This window comes from Gekko japonicus, unplaced genomic scaffold (assembly GCF_001447785.1).
Source record: "Gekko japonicus isolate JY-2015 unplaced genomic scaffold, Gekko_japonicus_V1.1 scaffold1777, whole genome shotgun sequence".
Lineage (NCBI taxonomy): Eukaryota > Metazoa > Chordata > Lepidosauria > Squamata > Gekkonidae > Gekko > Gekko japonicus.
In genome coordinates, this window is record NW_015166475.1 from 337,772 (window position 1) to 358,532 (window position 20,761).

Here is a 20,761-nt window from a genome sequence, read left to right on the forward strand (position 1 = left end):
GGTCATTCCTAATGGTTTCTGCCCTTGCATTGGTTCTTTGGAGGTATACTGTTCCTGCACATGAAGGTTCCATTGGGTGGCACTGCTGATAGAACTGTCCTTTGTCCATTTCCCCCAGTGCGGGGAAGGAATAGGTATTTAATGGGGTAATTTCCTTGATGGTTTGGTGGACAGGCCATTGCTCACATATGCCTGACACACCTAAAAGTTCAATCCCTGGCATCTCCTCTCTGACCAAAAAAAAAAAAAAAGATTCCAAGGAACAGGCATTTTTTAAAAGACCTTTCTCTGCCTGCGGAGGCCTGTTGATAGAGTAGACACTCTTTTTAAATTTGGGTTTTTTCGTTGTTGTTTGGTGTCGTGGTTAAGTGCGCGGAGTCTAATCTGGGAGAACCGGGCTTGATTCCCCACTCCTCCACTTGCAGCTGCTGAATGACCTTGGGCAAGCTGTAGTTCTGGCACAGTTGTCCTTGAAAAAGAGCCAGTTTGGTGTAGTGGTTAAGAGCGGAGTCTAATCTGGGAGAACTGGGCTTGATTCCCCACTCCTCCACTTGCACCTGGCTGGATGACCTTGGGCAGGCCGTGGTTCTGGCACAGCTGTTCTTGAAAGCAGAGCTATCCTTGAAAAAGAACAGTTTCTGACAGAGCTCTCTCAGCCCCACCCGCCTCCCAGGGTGTCTGCTGTGGGGAGGGGAAGGGAAAGGAGTTTGTAAGCCGCTCTGAGACTCCTTTGGGTAGTGAAGGGCGGGGTATAAGTCCAATCTCCTCCTCTTCCTCCTTCATTTGTGTGTGCCTAGAGGTCATGGTTGACTTCTAGCAGCCCCTAGTGGGGCTTGGATGTTTCAGAGAGATGGCTTGCGATTGCCTGCCTCTGCAACCCAGCCCTGGTATTCCTTGGGGGGGGGTGCCTCCCATCCAAGTACTTTCCAGGGTCGGCCCTGCTTCGCTTCTTAGATTTGACAAGATGAGGCTTGCCCGAACTATCCAGGTCAGGGTAGAATAGATACTCCTGAGCTGGATGGGATCACTTGTTTAACTTGAACGCCTGGGGGGGTGGGGGGGTTGTTTTTGTTTTTAAAAGGATCTTGGGAGGTGATCACAGGGAAAGATCTTTCTCCCTGATATTAGGGAGAACTGCTTCCAGTTGCAACAACTGTCCTTCCAATGCGTTCAGGACAAGGCAGTCCCACTGCAAAGACATGAGAAGCTGGAAGGGGTCGGAGGCCCAGTTGTAAGAACCTTGGTCTCTGCCAGCCAGTAGCATCACACGAATTGCTGTTTCAGAGGGTTCATATTGGTCCACGGCAATGCTCCCTCTAAGCTGTGGAGTCCTGTGAGCAAAAATTCTACTCTGTGGGCTACTGGCATTGAAGTTGTGAGCCAGCGATTTGGCTACTGCATCAATTGGTTTGCTCTGGAGCCCTCCTGCCTGAGCGAAGACAACAATGTGTGAGCCGGAGGCTAAAAAACTGTGAGCTAGCTCACACTAACTCAGCTTAGAGGGTTCTGGTTGATCACAAGCTAAACATGAGCCTGCAGTGTGATGTGGCTGTGAAGAAAGCTAATGCAATCTTAGGATGCATTCACAGAAGCATTGTGTCCAGATCATGGGAGGTGGTCGTTCCACTCTATTCTGCTATGGTCAGAGTCCTGTGTCCAGTTTTGGGCACCCCATTTTAGGAAGGATGTTGACAAGCTTGCCGTGTCCAGAAGAGGGCAACCAGGATGGTGAGAAGGTTGAAATCCAAGTCTTACGAGGAAAGGCTGAAAGAGTTGGGTATGTTTAGCCTGGGAAAGAGAAGGCTTAGAGGGGACATGATTTCAAGTATTTGAAGGGCTGCCATGTAGAAGATGGAGCAGATCTATCCTCTCTTGCTCCGGATTGCAAGACTAGATCTAATGGGTGGGAATTACAAGGCAGTCGTTACTGGCTTAATATCAGGAGAAACTTCCTGACTGTAAGAGTGGTTGAGCAGTGGAACGGACTGCCTCGGGAGGTGGTGGATGCTCCTTTGCTGAATGTTTTCAAGCGGAGGCATATCTTTCAGGTATGTTGTAGGTATGTAGGGCTATCTTTCAGCTGTGCTCCTGCAGAGTGCAGGGGGTTGGACTAGATGACCTGCAAGGTCCCTTCCAACTCTAACATTCTATGATTCTGTGATTAGAGGGAATACTGGTCCACAGTATTAGAGGGAATACTGAGTCCAGTAGCACTTTAAGAGACCAACGAGATTTTTAGGGTATGCCCTGACCTGGGTATAGCTCAGGCAACCCTGATCTTGTCACATCTTGGAAGCTAAGCAGAGCCAGCCCTGGCAAGTACTTGGAAGGGTGAGCTCCAAAGAATACCAGGGTCAGGAGACAGAGGCAGGTTATCAAAGTCACTTCTTTGAATATCCTCTGTGCCCCAGTAGGAGTCTCCAGAGGTCTCCGTGACTTCCAGGCATGGACACACACACAGATGCACCCCCCCAAAAAAAAGAATTTTTGGGGAGGGTCTGAGCTTCAGGAATCAGCGCTGTCTGCATATCTGACGAAGGGAGCTTTGAGTCTTGAAAGCTCATCCCCTGACAATCTTGTGGGTCCCTAAAGTGCCACTGGACTCGAATCTATTTGAATTATTGTTAGTAATAAGAGCGCTCCCTGTATCAAGGTCCAAGTGCTGGCAAAGTCCGGACGGCAGCGGTCACCATGGTGACCAGTGTTCCCTCTAAGCTGTGGAGTCTTGTGAGCAAAGAATGTTGCTTTGTAGGCTCCTGGCATTGAAGTCGTCAGCGAGCGATTTGGCTCCTGCGTAAATCAGTTTGCTCTGGAGCCATCCTTCCCGAGCGAAGACAAAAATGTGTGAGCCGGAGGCTAAAAAAAACTGAGCTAGCTCACACTAACTCAGCTTAGAGGGAAAGTTGGTGGTGGCGTGTACCTGGAGCAGAGGTAGACCTTCTGGAATGCCAAGGGCATGGGGGACACACTTTGGGTCTACGTAGCAAGCAGCAGCACAAGATTGGCTCCCTGGGGTCACCAGATTCTTTTCCTGTGGTGTCCTATCTTGGCAAAACCCACATCTGAATGTACAGGAATCCTGTCTCAAGCTGCATGGTGGCTAACAGTTCATTGCTGAATCAGTGGAAGGTTCCGGCTGTAAAATGGGGCCAAATGACATGAGACTTTTTTTAACGAGTTGTCCTCCCTTTTGCCACAGAGCAGCTGTGGGGAACATCATTTTTAAAGCCTTTGGGGGCCCAATTCTTCCAAGGACAATGACATGGCGTCGTGACCCCAGAGGGTCGCCACCTTCAGCTGCCACCACTCTGGACTTTGGGTTCCTTGAGAAGGCCCAGAGTACCCTCCCAAGCCCATCCAAAAAGCCCCCCTTTAAGCCGAGAACATAGGCGTGATGACCAGGCAGAGAACACTTAAACAAATGGTTGATTGGACTTCCGGCGGCATGGCGCTGTGCCGCGGGCGTGTCTCTCGGGAGCTCCCGAGAACGCCCGGCTCGTGTGCGCTTATATACGAGGGAGGTATGGTGAAGGAGTTATGTAGAATATGCTTATATGTTTGTTTGTTTTTCTTGTCTTGGTTTATGTCTGTCTTGTGTTTAAAAACCCAATAAAAATTACTTTAAAAAAAATGGTTGATTAACACAGTACTGGGGCAAGGAAAACAAGACAAGGTGCTTTGAAATATATAACAGTGTTTAAAGGCAAAATAAATGAATCTAATGTGACTACCTAGTTCACTTCACTAGTTACTACTTCAAGGCCCACAGCCCTCTTATACCAGGCCTCCTGCCTGCACTCACTCTGTCCCAAGTGAGGGATCTTTCTCTCAGACCAGTCCCCTCAGTTTTACTCTGTGTGAGGCAAGACCGCAGAAGAGAAAAGAACACAGTTTCACAGTTCAGAAAGCTTAAGTTCCATTCCCTCACACAATCTCTGTACACTGATTGGCTACAACCATTGCTAAGCATTGTGGGGGTTGTAGGCTGTCTGCTCTCCACTCCCACACAGGCCTCTAGACCTTTCTCCCAGGCCTACACAGATCATGACACATGGGAAGAGGAGGAACTCCTGCCTTTGTTCCCAGGCCATTTTCTCAAGTCAAAAGGACCCTGGTGGGGAACTTTGAAACTGTATGTGCAGCAAACAACTCTGTACTAGGGCTGTTTCAGCTTGGGAAAAGGTTGAAGGGGGAAAGGCAGGAGTCCCTCCTCTCCCTTTACCACAGTCCTGAGCCACAGGTTTTAAAAATGACACTCTCCACAACTCTTGTGGAGCTGTGAGGAAAGCGAGTCAGGTTTGAGGAACCAAGACCTGACTTGTTAAGAAAAATTTGTGTAGTTTGGCCATTAAAAAAAACATTCAAGGCCCTATATGGTCAGGGGCCTGCCTACCTGAGGGACCGCCTTTCCCCATGTGTCCCCCAGAGAGCACTGAAGTCAGGGTCACAAAACCGCCTGACTCTCCCTGATTCGAAAGATGCCAGATTGGCCGCTACCAGATCTAGGGCCTTTTCAGTGGCGGCTCTACACTGGTGAAATGAGCTCCCAGAAGACATCAGGGCCCTGCAAGACCTTCCACAGATCCGCAGGGCCTGTAAAACGGAGCTCTTCCACCAAGCCTTCGATTAGAAGCCACCCCTGAGGAACGAGCTTAAAAACTGAACTGTTACGGCCCCCATGTTAGTGGCACCAACTATAGAAACTGGTTTGCTACACCAGACCACCATACAGCAATCGCCATCTGCACTCAACTGCACTTTATATATACATTGTTTGTTATGGAAATGTTATAGTATTGCATTTATGCATCTGTGTTTTATTGTTTTTAACATGTTGTACGCCACCTTGGGCTTGCCTGTGTAGGAAAGGTGGGTTATACATTGACAATAATAAATGAATAAATTATTGAAGTCTAATCCTGCAAAAAATGATTTGCATAAATCTTTGTCTTTAACAGTGGTGATTTTCATCTGTTTTGTGTTGTAACTCTTGCAGGCCATTTACAGCTGCCTTCATGGAGTGCACATTGAGGAAAAAAAGAAATCTCCTGACTTCACTTTAACGAGTTCGCAGACAAATATGTTGAAACTCCTGCGGACAGCCAAGAATATGACTAATCTGGCTGACATGAATCCCTCCAGGCTCAATTCTCCCAAAAGAACGCCTGATTTCATTCACAGGGGATCTTTGATTATGGACATGATGATGGATAAGGGAAATCTTGTCTTCTCGGAAAACAGGCCCTTCCCAGGGAAGGAGAACGTTTTCAGTGATAATATGAGCGAGCTGCAGACCTTTCCTCCTGGCAACCGCCACAAAGACAACCTCAACAACTATGTTTTCCAAGGGCAGCACCCACTTACACTGAATGAATCTAATCCTAACACCGTAGAAGTGGCTGTCGCAACTGAAGCCAAAGCGAACTCACGTCCGAGGCAACTGTGGAGGAAGTCAGTCGAATCATTGCGGCAAGAGTCTCTCCGCCAAGATTCTATCCGACAGGGCTCCCAGCGGGAAAACGTTTCTGAGGAAAACCGACAGCATTCCTTGACAGGCCCGAGGTACCTCCCCGAAGAGATCATCCGCTCAGATGTTTCAGACACCTCAAGCCGAGCCACTTGCCACATGGAACCCGAGAACAACAACAAGCACCACAAATCCAAGGACAACGTGAAGAAAAGACCCGTCTCGAAATATCCAAAGGATTGTAGTGAAGTAGAGTTGACATATCTGAAAAATAAATCTTTGCCCCGGGATAAAATTTACATTATAGATGCAGATAAGGAGCGAGGCTTTCATCTCGATACCCCTCAGTATATCGAGAATATTATCCTTCCAGAGACAATGGAGTTTTCTGAAGGATATCAGGATCACAACGACAACTATCGGAATGCTGAGCCAAGTAATAGAACTTCTTTGCCAAATGAAGAAAGTCTTCCAAACAATGATCAATACAAGCTGTATTCAAAGCACTACAGTGCAAAAGAAAAGAATGCTTCGTTTGGTGAGGCAAACGAGAGATACAGGCAGAATGCCACTCACTGCAGGAGTTGCCTTTCCACCCTGCCCACTTACACCGGGCACTATACCAGCCGGTCACCCTACAAGTGTGATGCCTGCGTGCGGATGGGGAACTTGTACGATATCGACGAGGACCAGATGCTGCAGGAAACGGCCAACTCCACACAACGGGAAGATCTGTATCGCCATGACTGGGTCCAGAATAACAACACTCAGCCTCCCAAGAAAAGCAAGCTGAAGATGAGCAGGCAACACTCGTACGACAACATCCTTGACAAGTGCAGGGAAATGGACCTCGGGAGGCCCGCTCGAAGCATCAGCCTGAAAGATAAAGAGAGGCTTCTCGAAGTCAACCCTTATGCAACCCTCTTTAACGTCCCCCAAAGCAAACTCTTGAGCAACAAGGCTCCGCTTTTCTCACGCACGCTGGACGACGGTAAGAGGGTCAAGTCCCTGTATTCTGACCACTCAGCCGAGAACCCTTTTCTGCACTCTTATTGCGATGACCAGCATTTAGGTCTTGGGCGGAGCCCCACGGACTCTTATAAACAATCCTTAAAATCGAGATACGATAGTTACTCGAGGTCATCACTAAGATCGACCGCCTCGTACTGTTCCAGAGACGGCCGGGTCCACAATGACATGTACATTTCAGAGCATGGGTTGCCTTATGTTGCCAATAAGAATAGTGTGTACTCAACTCCACGAGTTTTAAATTCCTGCAGCAATAGACGCGTGTATAAGAAGATGCCTAGCATTGAATCAGATGTTTAGCTTTTTCATTATCACCTTTATCTGTAGCGAAACATAGTTGCCAGCATCCTAGAGGGAAAAACAGTCATCTTTAGCAGTATACTGGGGACTGGGGGATTCTCAATGCCTTCCGTATATCACATTGGTACAGTGATACTCATTCAGTGGTTCAGGAGTCAAGCTGATTGTGGCTTTTCAGTTTGGCAATATGGTACCTGTCCCATTTCAGAAAAGTGGGCAAGGCTGTTGTCTGGGGGGGGGGGTTCGTGGTTGCCAGGTGGTTTTCACCTTGAAACAGCTGCTACTTGAGAAACAGGTAAGCTGTGGGCATCCCTGAGTGGCATGTAAATGTGTAAGGAAACAGGGTTATTTTGGTTGACGGTAACTGCAAAACTTGCTCTCCACAAGCCACAGAGTGTGTACCACTATTGTTATGTCCATCAGTTGTACCAAAAGGGGAGGAGAAGGAGAGAGATAAAAAAGGAAAGTTCACCACTCTACGGGCATATCTGTACTACAAACATATATTGGATTTAGCTGTCATGGCTTCCCTCCAAGCATCCTGGTAATCATTGCTGGGAGAAGATGTTGAAGGTCCCTTGTTCTTGAGTTGCCCCCCAGAATTGCAATTCTGAGGGTTGCCTAGAAAAGGGAGTGTTACCATTATGCCAGTGTAAGTCTGTTGTGTAGATAAACCCTTAGAGATGGATTCAAGGCATGGTGAAATCTGTTGGGCGAACCCAGAATCCTGTTGGCAACTATGTTAATTTTTCTACGTGGAGGGTTATTTTACCTTGTCCGTCGGACTGAATCCTTCTAGCACTTTCATCCAGCATATTTCTACCCTCCCCAAACGTTATTTTTAATAGAGAATAAGCAATATGGTATGCATGTAGTTTGACACGGAAACAAAAACAAAACGAGGAAAAAAACAAAAAAGAACAAAAAAAATCAAGCTAAGAATGCATTTGCACACTGACAAAAGGTAAGACTTGTAAAAGAGATTAGAGAGTTATACTTTTAATGGAAAAAACCTATATATCTATATCTGTATGATTTAGTTTCATCTTTGTTTCTAAACACGGTTAAAACAAAAAGCAAAAAAACAAAAAAACAAAAAACAAAACAAACCTCAGGGCCCATGAATGGAAACAATATCGTCTTCATCTGTGTCTGTCTTAACGGAGATCGAGGCTCTGGTCCCACTACAAACTCCTCTGGCACCAACCCCCCCTGTTGAAACGAACAGAAGTTGCATTAAGTATACTTAGCAAAGTTGGTAACTGAGGTCCCAGGTCCCTATAGCAGCTGTGAGCTGGGCCACATGGCCATCTCCTTGTCCCTCTACTCTGCTTGCAAGACATGCTAATCCCAGGGCAGGTCCTGCAGGCACCTCTACCCACAATAGGCATGGAACGAACTGGCATTCTTGAGAGCAGCAGTGGGGAAATACCAGTCTGGTGACCAGGCGAAGAGAAACTCCAGCCTGGCTTTGGCCAGTTTGGAGACGACTTCCTGCCAGTTCGTCAAAGGAGCTGAGGGTGGGGTGTTTGTTTTGGTTGCCTGGCAACCTGCAAGGCAGTGCTAAGATCTAAGCACACACATCCCCAGAGAGTTTGCCTGGCTAGAGAATAGCCGCTGAGGGGCCTGGGTGGTGACTGTCCTTGTGGAGATACCATTGGAAACTGAAGCACTTTACAGGGGATGTCAGGATTAAAGGTCCTGATCCCCTCCCCACCCCCAGCCAAGTCAGAGACATTGGCTGTTTTCTTTCCTCTTGAGATTGTTCCATGGATCTTGGACCACCCCCATTCTTTTTAACGATTCCCAGAACCCGTTTCACCTTCACCACTCTCCTTCTGCGGTCAGGTTGCCTTGTTTGATGACCTGCCCTACTCCTGTGCCAGAGAAATATAATAAGTGAAGCTTTCCTGGGATAAAGTGATAAGGAGAAAAGGCTTCCTGTGTTGAAGGAATAGAAGCACGACTGGGAGAATAAGTTGGGCTGTCCCGTTCTATGTTAAGAATCCCTCTATGTTGTTGGCTGGAAGCCAACTAGTGTAGCAAGCTGCTGCATCCAACTCTTTCCAGCTGTTGCGTGGCACGATTCAAAATGACCTTTCCTCTGTAATGTGTCCTGTGGCTCTGGCTCAGGAGGAGAAGTTTCTGGTGGATCGTGCTCTGTATGGTACAGACTATCATGAATGTCATTGAAGATAATGACAATATACTAGCACAGACCTTGGAAGGATAGCATGTGAGAGTGGAAGCTTAAGAGTCCCAAAAGGGGTTTTGCTGACTACGGGTGATGGATCCAGAGATTCCAAGCACAGATGAGCTGGTGTCTTTTTTTAAAAAAAAATGTTTACATGTGTGGGGGCACCCTCTGCACTCACACACATCCTGGGCTGCTGATGTGGGGACTTCCTACCCGGCCTGCTCCGTCATGTGCCCTATGGAAGTTATAGCTGCTGCATGAATTCCCTGTTCCCCCCGTCATGGAAGTGGTTTGTTGTTGTTTTTTTCAATCATGCCTGTGCTATCTTCTTAATGTCTAAATCCACCCAGGAGGTCATTCTGGGCAAAAGCAGTTTGGCGATGAAGACCAACACTATAGAAAATCAAGACCCATCTTACTGCGCCCAGTAAGTTTTTTGGCTACTGTTGGTGTCCAAATGCTTTCATTTATGTTTCACAGAATCAGTAATGGAATCTGTTTCTAGGAAACTCCACAGTCCAACTTCACATCTGGAAGATCTGCAGAGAAGGAAAGAATATATTTAAGTATCGATCTATGGAGCTTACACCTGTAAAGCTGTAGACCTCATAATCTAACTTGAAACCTAAATGTGTACATGAGTTTGTTTGTCTCCCTTGTTGGTGATGATAACTCAGGGCTGTATAGTATTCCTGTTTCTCTCCCCTTTCCCTCACATTGCTCCCCCCCAAAAAAAACAATCCCACCGCTGCCACCAAAATAACTGTCGCTCGTTGTTTACAACTCAGTAGAGGTTCTGTCCAATTAACTGTATGTTGATGTTAACTACAGTTGTTGATCTGTTACATGAACAGCCATGTATGTTGAATGGACTCCATCAGAAATGCAGTTACCATCTCAAGTGCAAGTTTTCTGGAAAGTCCGGCACCTCTTTTTAGTAACTCGGTTTTCTTCTAGAGTATCATGTATGTATGTTTGAACATGTTTGACTTCTCTCATCAAGCACATCTTAAATACTTAGTATATGCACATAATTAAGTAAATACGTAATTATGTTGTCATAGGACATGCTAAGGGGATGTATACTGTCTCTGAACATTCATGTCAAATGACCCTGATGCACTCCAAGCTTGGATTCTGGATTTTCTGGGTTATTACACACACGCACTCACATTCTGTGCTGTGTTACACAAAATGCACTGTGTGAAAATCCACCACTTTTAAAGCAAGGAGAGTGGAGAAACAAAAACCATGATTAAAATGTTCTGCTTTCCAGGGTTGTAGGGAGGAGAAGATTGAAAAAGCGGCAAATCGAATCCCTTCCCTTCTAAAAGAACACCAAGTTTGACCTCCCCTGTTTGAAGTGTGTGAAAGTCTTTTGTTATTTTTCTTTAAAAGTTAAAATGAAAATGCCATGTATACTCACAAGGAAGTCCTACTGAGTTCTGTATAGTTTAGGGGATTTAGCTATAGACCACCCAAAGAAGTGCACTCTTCAGATAGAAGGGGACATTGGATTTCTTTTACACCTCCCCCCAAGTGCTCATTGGGGATTTCCTAACTTTTCAACAGATTAATCCCAATGAAATCTGGACTACCCCCACATAAGCCCTTAGAGGATCACCTCTCACCCAGGGTCCTCCCCACCCTGGAAGTACTTAGTCACGTGTCCCAGCCCCCATGTGAAATGTATAGTACATTTGAAAATGCAATTTCTTTATGATTTGGGGTGGGGAATCTGCAGGATGAAATCAGAAGTCCCATGGGGCACATGGAAATTCTTGAGTACCGCCTAATGCATCTCCTTAAATCATGGTCCATGCATTTAAGCTGACTTTGCATCCATCAATTCCAAGAGGAATCACTGTGCGCCATATCATTGAGTGCTGTGGCTCAGTCCATGTGCTCTTTCCACCACTTCTGTCCTGGAAAAGCTCTTTCCAGTTTGAACTGGCAAGCCCACGAGCTTTTGGAGAGGGAAAGAACTGTTTCCAGCCATTGCTGGCACATCAGTCCATCTTCCTTGCCAGTTGCAGCTATCTTTTAGTAGAAGCCTCTCTTAGATTGCTCTGGCATTGGCTAGTCTTGCCTGACTAGGCAGAATCAGGAGCTGCTGGAGCAGATGTTGTCTCCCCCCGCCCAGCCCTGAATAAACATGTCGACTAGAGTTGATAAAAATGGTTTTTGGCAGCATTCCTCTTCTTAATGAATCAGGACCGAGGCTTCGTGATAAAGTTGTGTCTGTTATCAGCAACTCCACGTTATTCTTTGCCTGAGTGGTGGAAATAAAGAAATCGCACTATGTGACACTGTAGATTTTGGTACTGAGATTCTAAATACAAGCATTGAAAACATTTTTGAGTAGAATTCCTTAAGACACGTTTTTTTTTTTTTAATTTAAGGCTTAAGCTTTTCTTTTGTACTGAAAGGGCCAACCTAGTTTCCAGTGGGGTGTTTCGCATAGAGGTTTTGTGTTTTCTTACAAAATCCTTGAATCTGGACAGCTGAACCAGGGGGAAAAGACATAAATCGACACAGTGGTTTGGGACACCTGTTTCTGGATTACAGAAATAATTTATCCCAGAGAGCCAGCAGGGGCCATCGTTAGACTGTTTGACTAGCACCTGGGAGACCAACGTTCAAATCCCCACTCTGCCCTGGAAGCTCACTGGGTGACCTTGGGCCTGTCACTCTGTCTCTTAGCCCAACCTACCTCACAGGGTTGTTGTGAGGATAAAATGGAGGAGAGGAGAACGATGTAAGCTGCTTTGGGTCTCAATTAGGGAGAAAGGAATGAAGCTGAGTAAATAGATAAATATTGGCCTCATAGATAGGTGAGCAATCAGGGAAGGGTGTTGTGGGGTTTGATGAGGAGAAGGAAGTATTTTTAAGGCAGTGGCTGTCATCTGCAGATTCCAGAAGTATGCGTGTACACAGCAGCTGCCCTCTCCAAAGCAGATAACCCCCCCCCCAGGAAACGAACGATTCAGATGCACAGATCACAATGCAATTCAAGCTGTTTGCTCTTTACTGGAGAAATGCAAAATAACAGTGTTTCCTCCAAATTCCTGCAATAATCGCAGAAGTAGGACATGGAATAATCGTATGCTTTGAGGAACAAGACACAGTTAAGTAGCTGAGCCTGGGGGGGGGGGGTTGTACACAAAAGGTTTTAGGGTTTAACCTTTGGCATCTTCAAGGCTGGGAATGACCTTCATGTGAGTAGACACTGGGCTATATGGCCTGATTTGGTACTCTTGGCAGAGTAATTTAACACAGTAACGGTGAACACATCAATGGTGCAGAACCTGATTAAAGGTTTCTTTAGGAACTAATATACTTGATCGGAAAGAGGAGAGACGGAGACAGGTTCCTCATTACATCTCTAGCGGAGAGGGAGGGTGAGACTGAGTGTGGCACTTCCGAGAAGAAGGGAGAAATTGCCCTGAGAGTCACAATCTCAAGACGGACAAAGAATGACACTTAGAAGGAGAGAAAGGGCTGACATCACTCTCCCATCTTATTGTCTTCTTGCTGCCCCCTGAAGAGTCTTCTTCTCCTTTGTACACTAGACATTTCTTGAATTGATCTTCGCATTCTGTGCAAGCTTAACGCACCCTCGGTTGTCTTCAAAGAGTTGTACTGGCTTGGACTCCTCTATCCCAAAGTCTTGCATTAGTTGCCGTCTCCATTTCAGTTGTCTGCACGCTCCTGCTGCAGATACACTTTGGTTGTCTGCATGCATCTGCTGCAGAAAGGATATTATAGCACTGGGAAAAGTTTCCTATTTTTTTCACTTCTACTTCTTGATTCAGATCTCGAACTATTTCATCACAGTCCTCCTTGTCTTCATAGCGTAAAATCAGGACAGCCACATGTCAGAATGTAGGTCCATTTGTTGTCTTTATATGTCAAAATTGGAGATAGATTAGGCTTACCAAGGTCCGGCGGGGGAATCGTATTTCTTGGCAGGAGCCTTGCCGTGGGGACGGCTTCACGCGCTGCACCCGCCGTCGCCAGGATGTGATGCTCCGCGTCGCTCTGGCAACGGGACTTCAAACAGCCCCATTGCCAGAGCAACGCGGAGCGTCACATCCTGGCGTGAGCAGTTGGGTTAGAACGGATAAAACGAAGTACTTCTTCCCCCAAAGAGTGATTAACTCATGGAATTCACTGCCGCAGGAGGTGGTGGCTTAACTCCTTTCATATTCATGTAGTCCAAAAGTTCTAGGAGTTTCTGCTTCTGATTGAGAAGATCACTTCCATCTTCCTCTAGTTCTACTTGTATTCCAAGATGGTAGTTGATGTTTCCTATTTTTTTCACTTCTACTTCTTGATTCAGATCTCGAACTATTTCATCACAGTCCTCCTTGTCTTCATAGCGTAAAATCAGGACAGCCACATGTCAGAATGTAGGTCCATTTGTTGTCTTTATATGTCAAAATTGGAGATAGATTAGGCTTACCAAGGTCCGGCGGGGGAATCGTATTTCTTGGCAGGAGCCTTGCCGTGGGGACGGCTTCACGCGCTGCACCCGCCGTCGCCAGGATGTGATGCTCCGCGTCGCTCTGGCAACGGGACTTCAAACAGCCCCATTGCCAGAGCAACGCGGAGCGTCACATCCTGGCGATGGCGGGTGCAGCGCGTGGAGCCGTCCCCGCGGCGAGGCTCCTGCCAAGAAATACGATTCCCCCGCCGGACCTTGGTAAGCCTAAGATAGATGTATCCTTAATTGTAGAATGTATCGTAGAATTAATTACTCTCAGCATTCTACAATTAAGGATACATCAATCTCCAATTTTGACATATTTATTTCCTTCATTCTTTTTGCCCCAGAATTTAACCCAGACAAATGGTTACCTATATGTATGGACCAGTGATTGCCATTTTTGTTTCTCTCTGTGCCCTAATTGGCTCTTCCTGGCAACTAACACCCCCCCCCGTATGTAATGGTTGAGGAAATTCTGTCTCACTGTATCTGAGGAAGCGTGCACGCACACGAAAGCTCATACCTTGAATAAAACGTTGTTGGTCTTAAAGGCTCCCCTGGACTCAAGCTTTATTCCCACTAAGGGTTTGGGTTTCATTGGCCCACAAACATCACTGTGTATCATCAGCTCTAGGGGTCACTGTGTCGGGCTTGTCTCGTGCCTTTCGTTAAAGCTAGGTCTCACCCCCTTCGCTTGAATGCAATGCAAACATTTTCCTTCAACAGCACATTTGCTCTTCTGCATACCTTTGTTCAATTTATGGCTTTCAAGTTGGCTAACTGCATAATTGTCTCTGTGCCCCAACCATCTGTGCCATAGCCAGGAGCAATTCTTGTGATCACAATGTTTGGTGAAGTTTGCTTTCTGCATGCCAAGTCTCAAGAGCATGTAAATCCTGATGCACTTTGCCAGTTGCAATTAACTGTCCTCTCTGTCTGGTATAGCATTTTTCTCCAAAGGATGTAATCATGCTTTTCTCTGCTAGTACTCTTGCAGAAATAAAATAATTTGCCAGTTCTGAGATGTAAAGGCAATGTTTAACAAGGTTGTCTCGGCTCCCTCCACTAGGGAGTTTATTATTTATTGATTGATTTGATTTGATTTTTCTCCCGCCGAAGCGGCTCAGGGCAGTTTACATTTTGTGGTTCCTGAGCCAATATAGACTGTCCGTCTGCAACACTTATTGTCTCTTTCTTTTATTCTTCTAACATTACAAAGTAATCATTATGAACACACATGTAGGTCATGCAGGCACTGTCCAGATACCAAATATTACCTTTCGTGGCTCCCTGTGTTAACATAAAACATTTCTTTAATAGCAGCCCCTTAAATCTGATTGGAACTTCCTCACCCTTCCCCCCCTCCCCCTGCTTTGGGAAAGGCTTTCCACTGCTTAGTGGTAGAACAATCCCTCTTAACGTGGTCTTGCTTCCCACAGAGGTGACAAACACTCCTGTTATTTACATTCAAAGCCATCTGTTCAACATTTGGTTTAATTTTTTTGTCGGACTTTTGTCTGCATTTATATTGTTTCCTCCAGCTGATTTATAACTTCTGTGAGAAGACAGGTTACTCTTAGATTCAATCTGAGACGTTATATTTTCATATGACTCTGGCAGGCTTATTAATAGTAACATCATCAGCTCTTGATAAACCATTTCCTTTCCTGAACTCCTCATCTGCTCAGCCCATCCAAGCATCTTGTCCAGATGATGATGTAAATTACCCCCCCTTTCATCTTAATACTGAAAAGTTTCTTTTGTAGATAAAGCTGACTCTTCCATGAGGAATTTACATGGAGCTTTGCAGCTCATACCGCACAGCTTTGGCCATTGGCATCTGAATTACTCAACACATTTCTGTCAGTCAAACCCTTGATTATGGCCCCTCTTGCCTTTTCATTGGTCGAGTCCTAGGTTCTCTGCTTTGCCAGGTCATTGTCTCCTGGTCGGGCATCCTGGATAACGTCCCATACTCCTGTTTCAAGAAGGTGACTCTTCATTCACTCTCTCCAAATGGGATAACTGTACTCAGTGAGCCTATCTATCAAGTGACCATGCTGTGCACCACAGAAGGTCACCATCTTTGTTCCTTTAATCTCACCTGCTCATGCCATGAGCACCTGGTGATCTTTCAACCTTTAATCAGAGATGTGCTTAATCTGGGCCACCATAACCCCTGTTGGTGGAGTAAGTAGCACAGCAATTGTGCACAACCTGATTATAGAGTAGATAAAGGGTTATTTAGGAACTAACATACTTGATCAGAAAGAGGAGAGACAGAGATAGGTTCCTAACCACAACTCTAGCTGATAGAGAGGGTAAGACTGAGTGTGGCACTTCCGAGAAGGGGGGGAATCGCCCTATGAGTCGCAATCTGGAGACAGACAAGGATTGACACTCAACAGGAGAGAAGGTGCTGACCTCACTCTTCCATCTAATTGTCTTCTTGCTGCCCCCTACAGGGTCTTCTTCTCCCCTTCTTTGTGCACCAGACATTGTCTTTTCCAACAGGTACAATGCAGCTTCATCCTCTGAGTAGACAGGGTGGGCAAAGCTAATCGGTAGCAACTGGCTCTAAAATTAGTTTTGTGACCATTTCAGCTTTGGATGGCATTCCCAGACCTCGTGAAAGTCTGAGGGCATAGGGTAGCGTTTTCTAGACAGCTTCTGTACACCCTGAACATTATATACAATGTTAGGACTTTGCCATTATCCTTTATGGCAAGTCTAAAGTATTCAGTAGTGCTACTCTTGTGTGCACTTCCTGATATATGCAGTCCTCCTTGGGAAGGGGAGGTTACCTCTGGTTCTTGTAGTTATAGTTGTAGAGCATTTAGCAGCTGATGGTGGAGCAGTGAACAGGAATCTCCAAATCATTTCTCCACCGTAGCCAGGTCCGGTCTGTTTCTCCAGGAGTTGCCACAGTCTCTCCCTTTCTGTGGAGCGCATGTCGAAAGTTTCCCCTCTCCTCCCTGTACGTTTCATTGTGCCTCGCTGATTTCAATTACAGAGCCACTTTATTAATATTCTCAGAAAACAAGAGTTTTAAAGCGTCGAGTAACCTTGTTAAGGTCCTCTGGAAATATTCCATGTAAATGGGAGGGGGGGCGATTGTTACAGGAGAGCATACAGTACAGTATACAAAACAGGTTTAACAAGCGTGCCAGCTATTAGAAGTTTAGAATCTCATTCCCTCGGGCATCCGATCTTCAGGTAGTTTGCTGTTGCATCCTTGAGAAAGTTTCAGAAGGCAGCAATGTTAGTCCAGTTTGAGTCCAGTTGCACCTTAGAAGCCCACCAGAGTTTCAGGGTATAAGCTTCCAAGGGTCAAAGCTTATACCCCTAAAGAAGCTTTGACTCTCAAAAGCGTATATCCTGGAACACTCGTTGGTCTCTAAGGTGCTACCTTAGAGACAATGACTGAAATCGTCCATCCTTCCCATGTGAAGAGTGTGGTTATAAAACTCCAGTTCACAAAGCATCATGGGATCTTGAAAGCATGGAAATTGCATTGATATAGAAGCCAGTGGACAAGTAATGCATTTGCAGACCATGCTGAAGACCTGGTATTAAAGTTCTCCTCCGGGAGGGGCTTTTAACATGCAGACAGCTGTCCTTTGGTTTCTCATCATGCGGTGGAGTTCTTTCACACAGGCATTGAGAAACCCAGGTTTGTCACAGTGAGTGAGCTCAGAAGAAACTTTGTGGTACTGCACATTCCCCCCCCCCCGCGAGTGCTGCATTTGGCACTACGCTACCAGAGAATTTCCCCCCCCCCCACAGCTGCCATTTCTGAGTCCGAAAAACCACTCAGGAACAATTGGAAATGATTAAAACGCAGTGCAACCTAATCGTATACCGGATCAGGCCCTTTTGTCCTGTTATGAAAATTTATTTGTGGATGCAAACTTGCTTAATTCAGACCGATCAGTGTACCTGCTTTGTATGTGAACTCTTTGGTGGTGATATAAATCCAGGCCAGGTATCAACACCATGGAATGCTCATGTCAACAGTTTGGGTGTAAAAGCACCGACTTCTAAGCAAGTTGAGCTTAATGGAATGCTGAGAGATTCACGGCTGGCCCTTCTCTCTGTTGTTTGGATTGGGACCCTTGCATGGGGAGAGCTGGCACTTTCTCTCCCCCCCCCCATGCTGTTTCCCCCAAAGACTTGTGCCTGCATGTGTTTCAGATGCCTTGTGGTTTTGACCATGTACCCTTCTATGCCTTTTCTTGTGTTCGGAGCGTGCACTTGGGGAGGCTCAGGGTACGAATGCTGCTCAGTGTGGGGGGTTGGACAGATCCTTTATTGGTTGGTTCTTACTATTTTGTACAGTGCCTTCTCTGCCAGGAGTTCGAGCCAATCTTTCCTCTCCGAGAAGTGCACCTGGGAAATGTGCGTTGGCCACATTTGCCCGCCACATTTGGGTGTGCACCAAATAAATATCTACCTACCCCAAAAGAATAACGTGTGAAGAGGCTCTTGATAAACTAGCAGATTAAAACAAAAAACAATAATGAAAATTTGGTAAACCTACAGTGACAGTTCACACATGCCAATGTACCCTTCATGGGGATAGCCACTGAACCACAAACAAGCATGCATGAATTGGCCAATAGAAAATAAAAGGCAAGCACTTTCATCATACAAGAGAGGCGTTTTGGTTGTTTAAACTCAACAAACCTCACACAAACATATACACATTCCAGTAGTCACAAATGCATAGGGTTTCTGTACTCGCACATAGACAGACTCCTTCACAAATCTTCCATGGTTAGCTGGATACGATGTCCGAACACAGTTGCAACACAACAAATTTGTGATCCAGGAATTTTTGTTTTCGGGGTGGGGGTTGTTTCTCTGTTCCGTATTCTGTCCTGACAGCAGTTCACCCCTCCGACGTATTTAAATCCAATGCATGACTTAAGTGCTAATACTGTATAAATAATATTTTCAGACATATCTACAAAAGAAAGGAAAAAAAACCCTCACAAATGTTTGCTTCAAACTTTTGATGATAGAAGAAAAAAATATATAATTACTATGGTTGTCTTCAAATTGTATTGTATTTTCATTTTTGTTAAAATACGTAGATGGGAAAAAGAGAGAGAGAGAGAGAGAGAAGATGTTAAGAGCGTAGGGGGCACCTGTATGTTTGTGTGTATCGAGATGTATATACCTGTGGGAGAAAAACACACATGCCAAGTACAAGATGTACAAACTGTAAATACGTGAAAATTTCATTTTTCTAATAAAGATAATTTCTGCCAATTGATATGAAAACGGGGAAAAAAAGAAACTGTGGTCATCTTTAATTGTTCATTCCTACAGTGATTTTCAGGCCATCCCACAGATCTTGGGGAGATTCATAGCTATCTTAGCAGAGCCTTTGTTTTGCTTTCTGAAAATCCTGTGGTTTGCTTCCCTGACGTCTACAGTAAAGGTGCCAGGTTGCGGGTATGGGAAAGGTGTAGTATTTCATTTTTGGTTGCAGTAGAAAATGTTTTTAACCACTATTGTAAGCTGCCTTAAACCACGAGGAGAGGTGGGATATAACGGTCATAATAAATTCTCTGCTTCGGATCCTAGAGATGAATCAGTGGTCCAACTCATGCTCAAGTGACGGGGGACCCAACCAATGCTCCCTCTAAGCAGTGGAGTCTTGTGAGCAAAAATTCTACTTTGTGAGCGACTGGCATTAAAGTTGTGAGCGAGCGATTTGGCTCCTGCATAAATTAGTTTGCTGTGGAGCCCTCCTTCCTGAGCTAAGACAAAAAAGTGTGAGAAACAGAGACTAAAAAACTGTGAGCCAGCTCACATTAACTCAGCTTAGAGGGAACACTGGACCCAACTCACTTTCCCAACTCTGAGTTGGGAGATTCCCGGATGAAACCTGGAGAGTGACCTCAGCGGTATCTGCTGCCATAGAATCTACCCTCCGAAGCCGCCACTTTCTCCAGGAGAACCAGTCCCTGGAGACTGGAGATCAGTTGTAATTCTGGGAGATCTCACCTGGAGTCTGGCCACCCTAGCGGCGGGGTATGTTGTTTTTTTAACGTCTGCAGGAACTAATTCTGCTGGGGACTGTGGCGCGGGGGGAGGATGGACCCTTGCCTTCCTCTTGTGCCTTTTCCCTCAAGTTGAAACAGCCCCGAGGAGTTATTATTCCCCCCCCTTTGGAGGGCTATGTGCAGTCTTCCCTTGGGGAATCTGGCCCTCAGCATAAGGCAAGTTCCTGTGCCAAGGGGGAAGAGGCCTTGGAGCAGGAAACTTGCTCAGTTTCATCTTTAGCCTTCTGCCAGACTCATGCAGCAGAACTGGCCTAAAGCACGCAAAGAAAGCAGATATACATTATTCAAGAGTGTCCCCTGATGGCCGGGGACCAATCAGAGGCCAGGTAGAAACCCGCCAAGTAACGGGCAATTATTCTTGGAAGAAAAGTACACCAGACTCTCCAGGTCGAAGGCTTTGGTTACATAGATAAATAAGACTGGGAATATGGCAGAAATAAAAGTTAAAATTCCAGAGTCTTCCCTCACACCCATGGCAGCTAGAACAGTCAGAGACCTCGCTGACACCTTCTAGGGGAAAAGGGAGAGTCCATTATGTTGGACGAGATCCAAGGGAAAAGAGAGAGTCCATAACGTTGGAGGAGATGGGCCCGTGTTCCGATTCAGCAATCAAAACTCTTGTCTGCAATCGATTCCCGAAACTGGAGATTAACAGAGACCGCAAAAGCTGCCTTAATTTAGTCTCAAGGTTTGGCGATTCGTTCCTCAGGTTAGGAACAGCAGGCGAGCTTCCCGATAGCAACAAACACACGGGAAACATGGCAAGGTTGAGCAAACGTAGAGAAACACCCTGTTAGAACAAAACACACAATACTAATATGCTACTATTTCTTCATATATCGATTTAAATCATATACTTACAGTAGAGACCCTAGTGTGTCTTATTCACTATAATATAAAAACCTGAAGAACAATATATATCTAATAGAAAAGTCCACAACTACAGAGAAAGGTTCTAATGCTGTAGACTATCTTGCTTCCTGATAAGAGACCGATGAGAGAGATGCAGCGGTCGTCAGTGCCAATGCTGTAGGCTGTTATGCTGTCTGAAAAGAGATGCAGGAAGCATCAAAACAACACGCCTCTCAGGCAAAAATTGTGTGTTTCGAGAGTTTGTTCTTCAGGCAAAATTATTTTTCTTGGAACCAAAGCTCACCATCCTACAATGCACGAGACTCTCCGGAGAAGCCCTCTACAGAATTGTT

The 20,761-nt window shown here is 45.7% G+C and overlaps 1 protein-coding gene across 1 annotated transcript in view; it reads left to right on the top strand.

The window, feature by feature from the left end:
- GRIN2A (glutamate receptor, ionotropic, N-methyl D-aspartate 2A) overlaps positions 1-6,796 on the top strand; it is a 337,213-nt gene extending 330,417 nt beyond the window's left edge. The window contains exon 17 of the mRNA XM_015412117.1: positions 4,997-6,796. Coding sequence (XP_015267603.1) covers positions 4,997-6,796 — 1,800 coding nt within the window. The remainder of the gene's footprint in view (positions 1-4,996) is intronic.
- Positions 6,797-20,761: the final 13,965 nt, after the last annotated feature.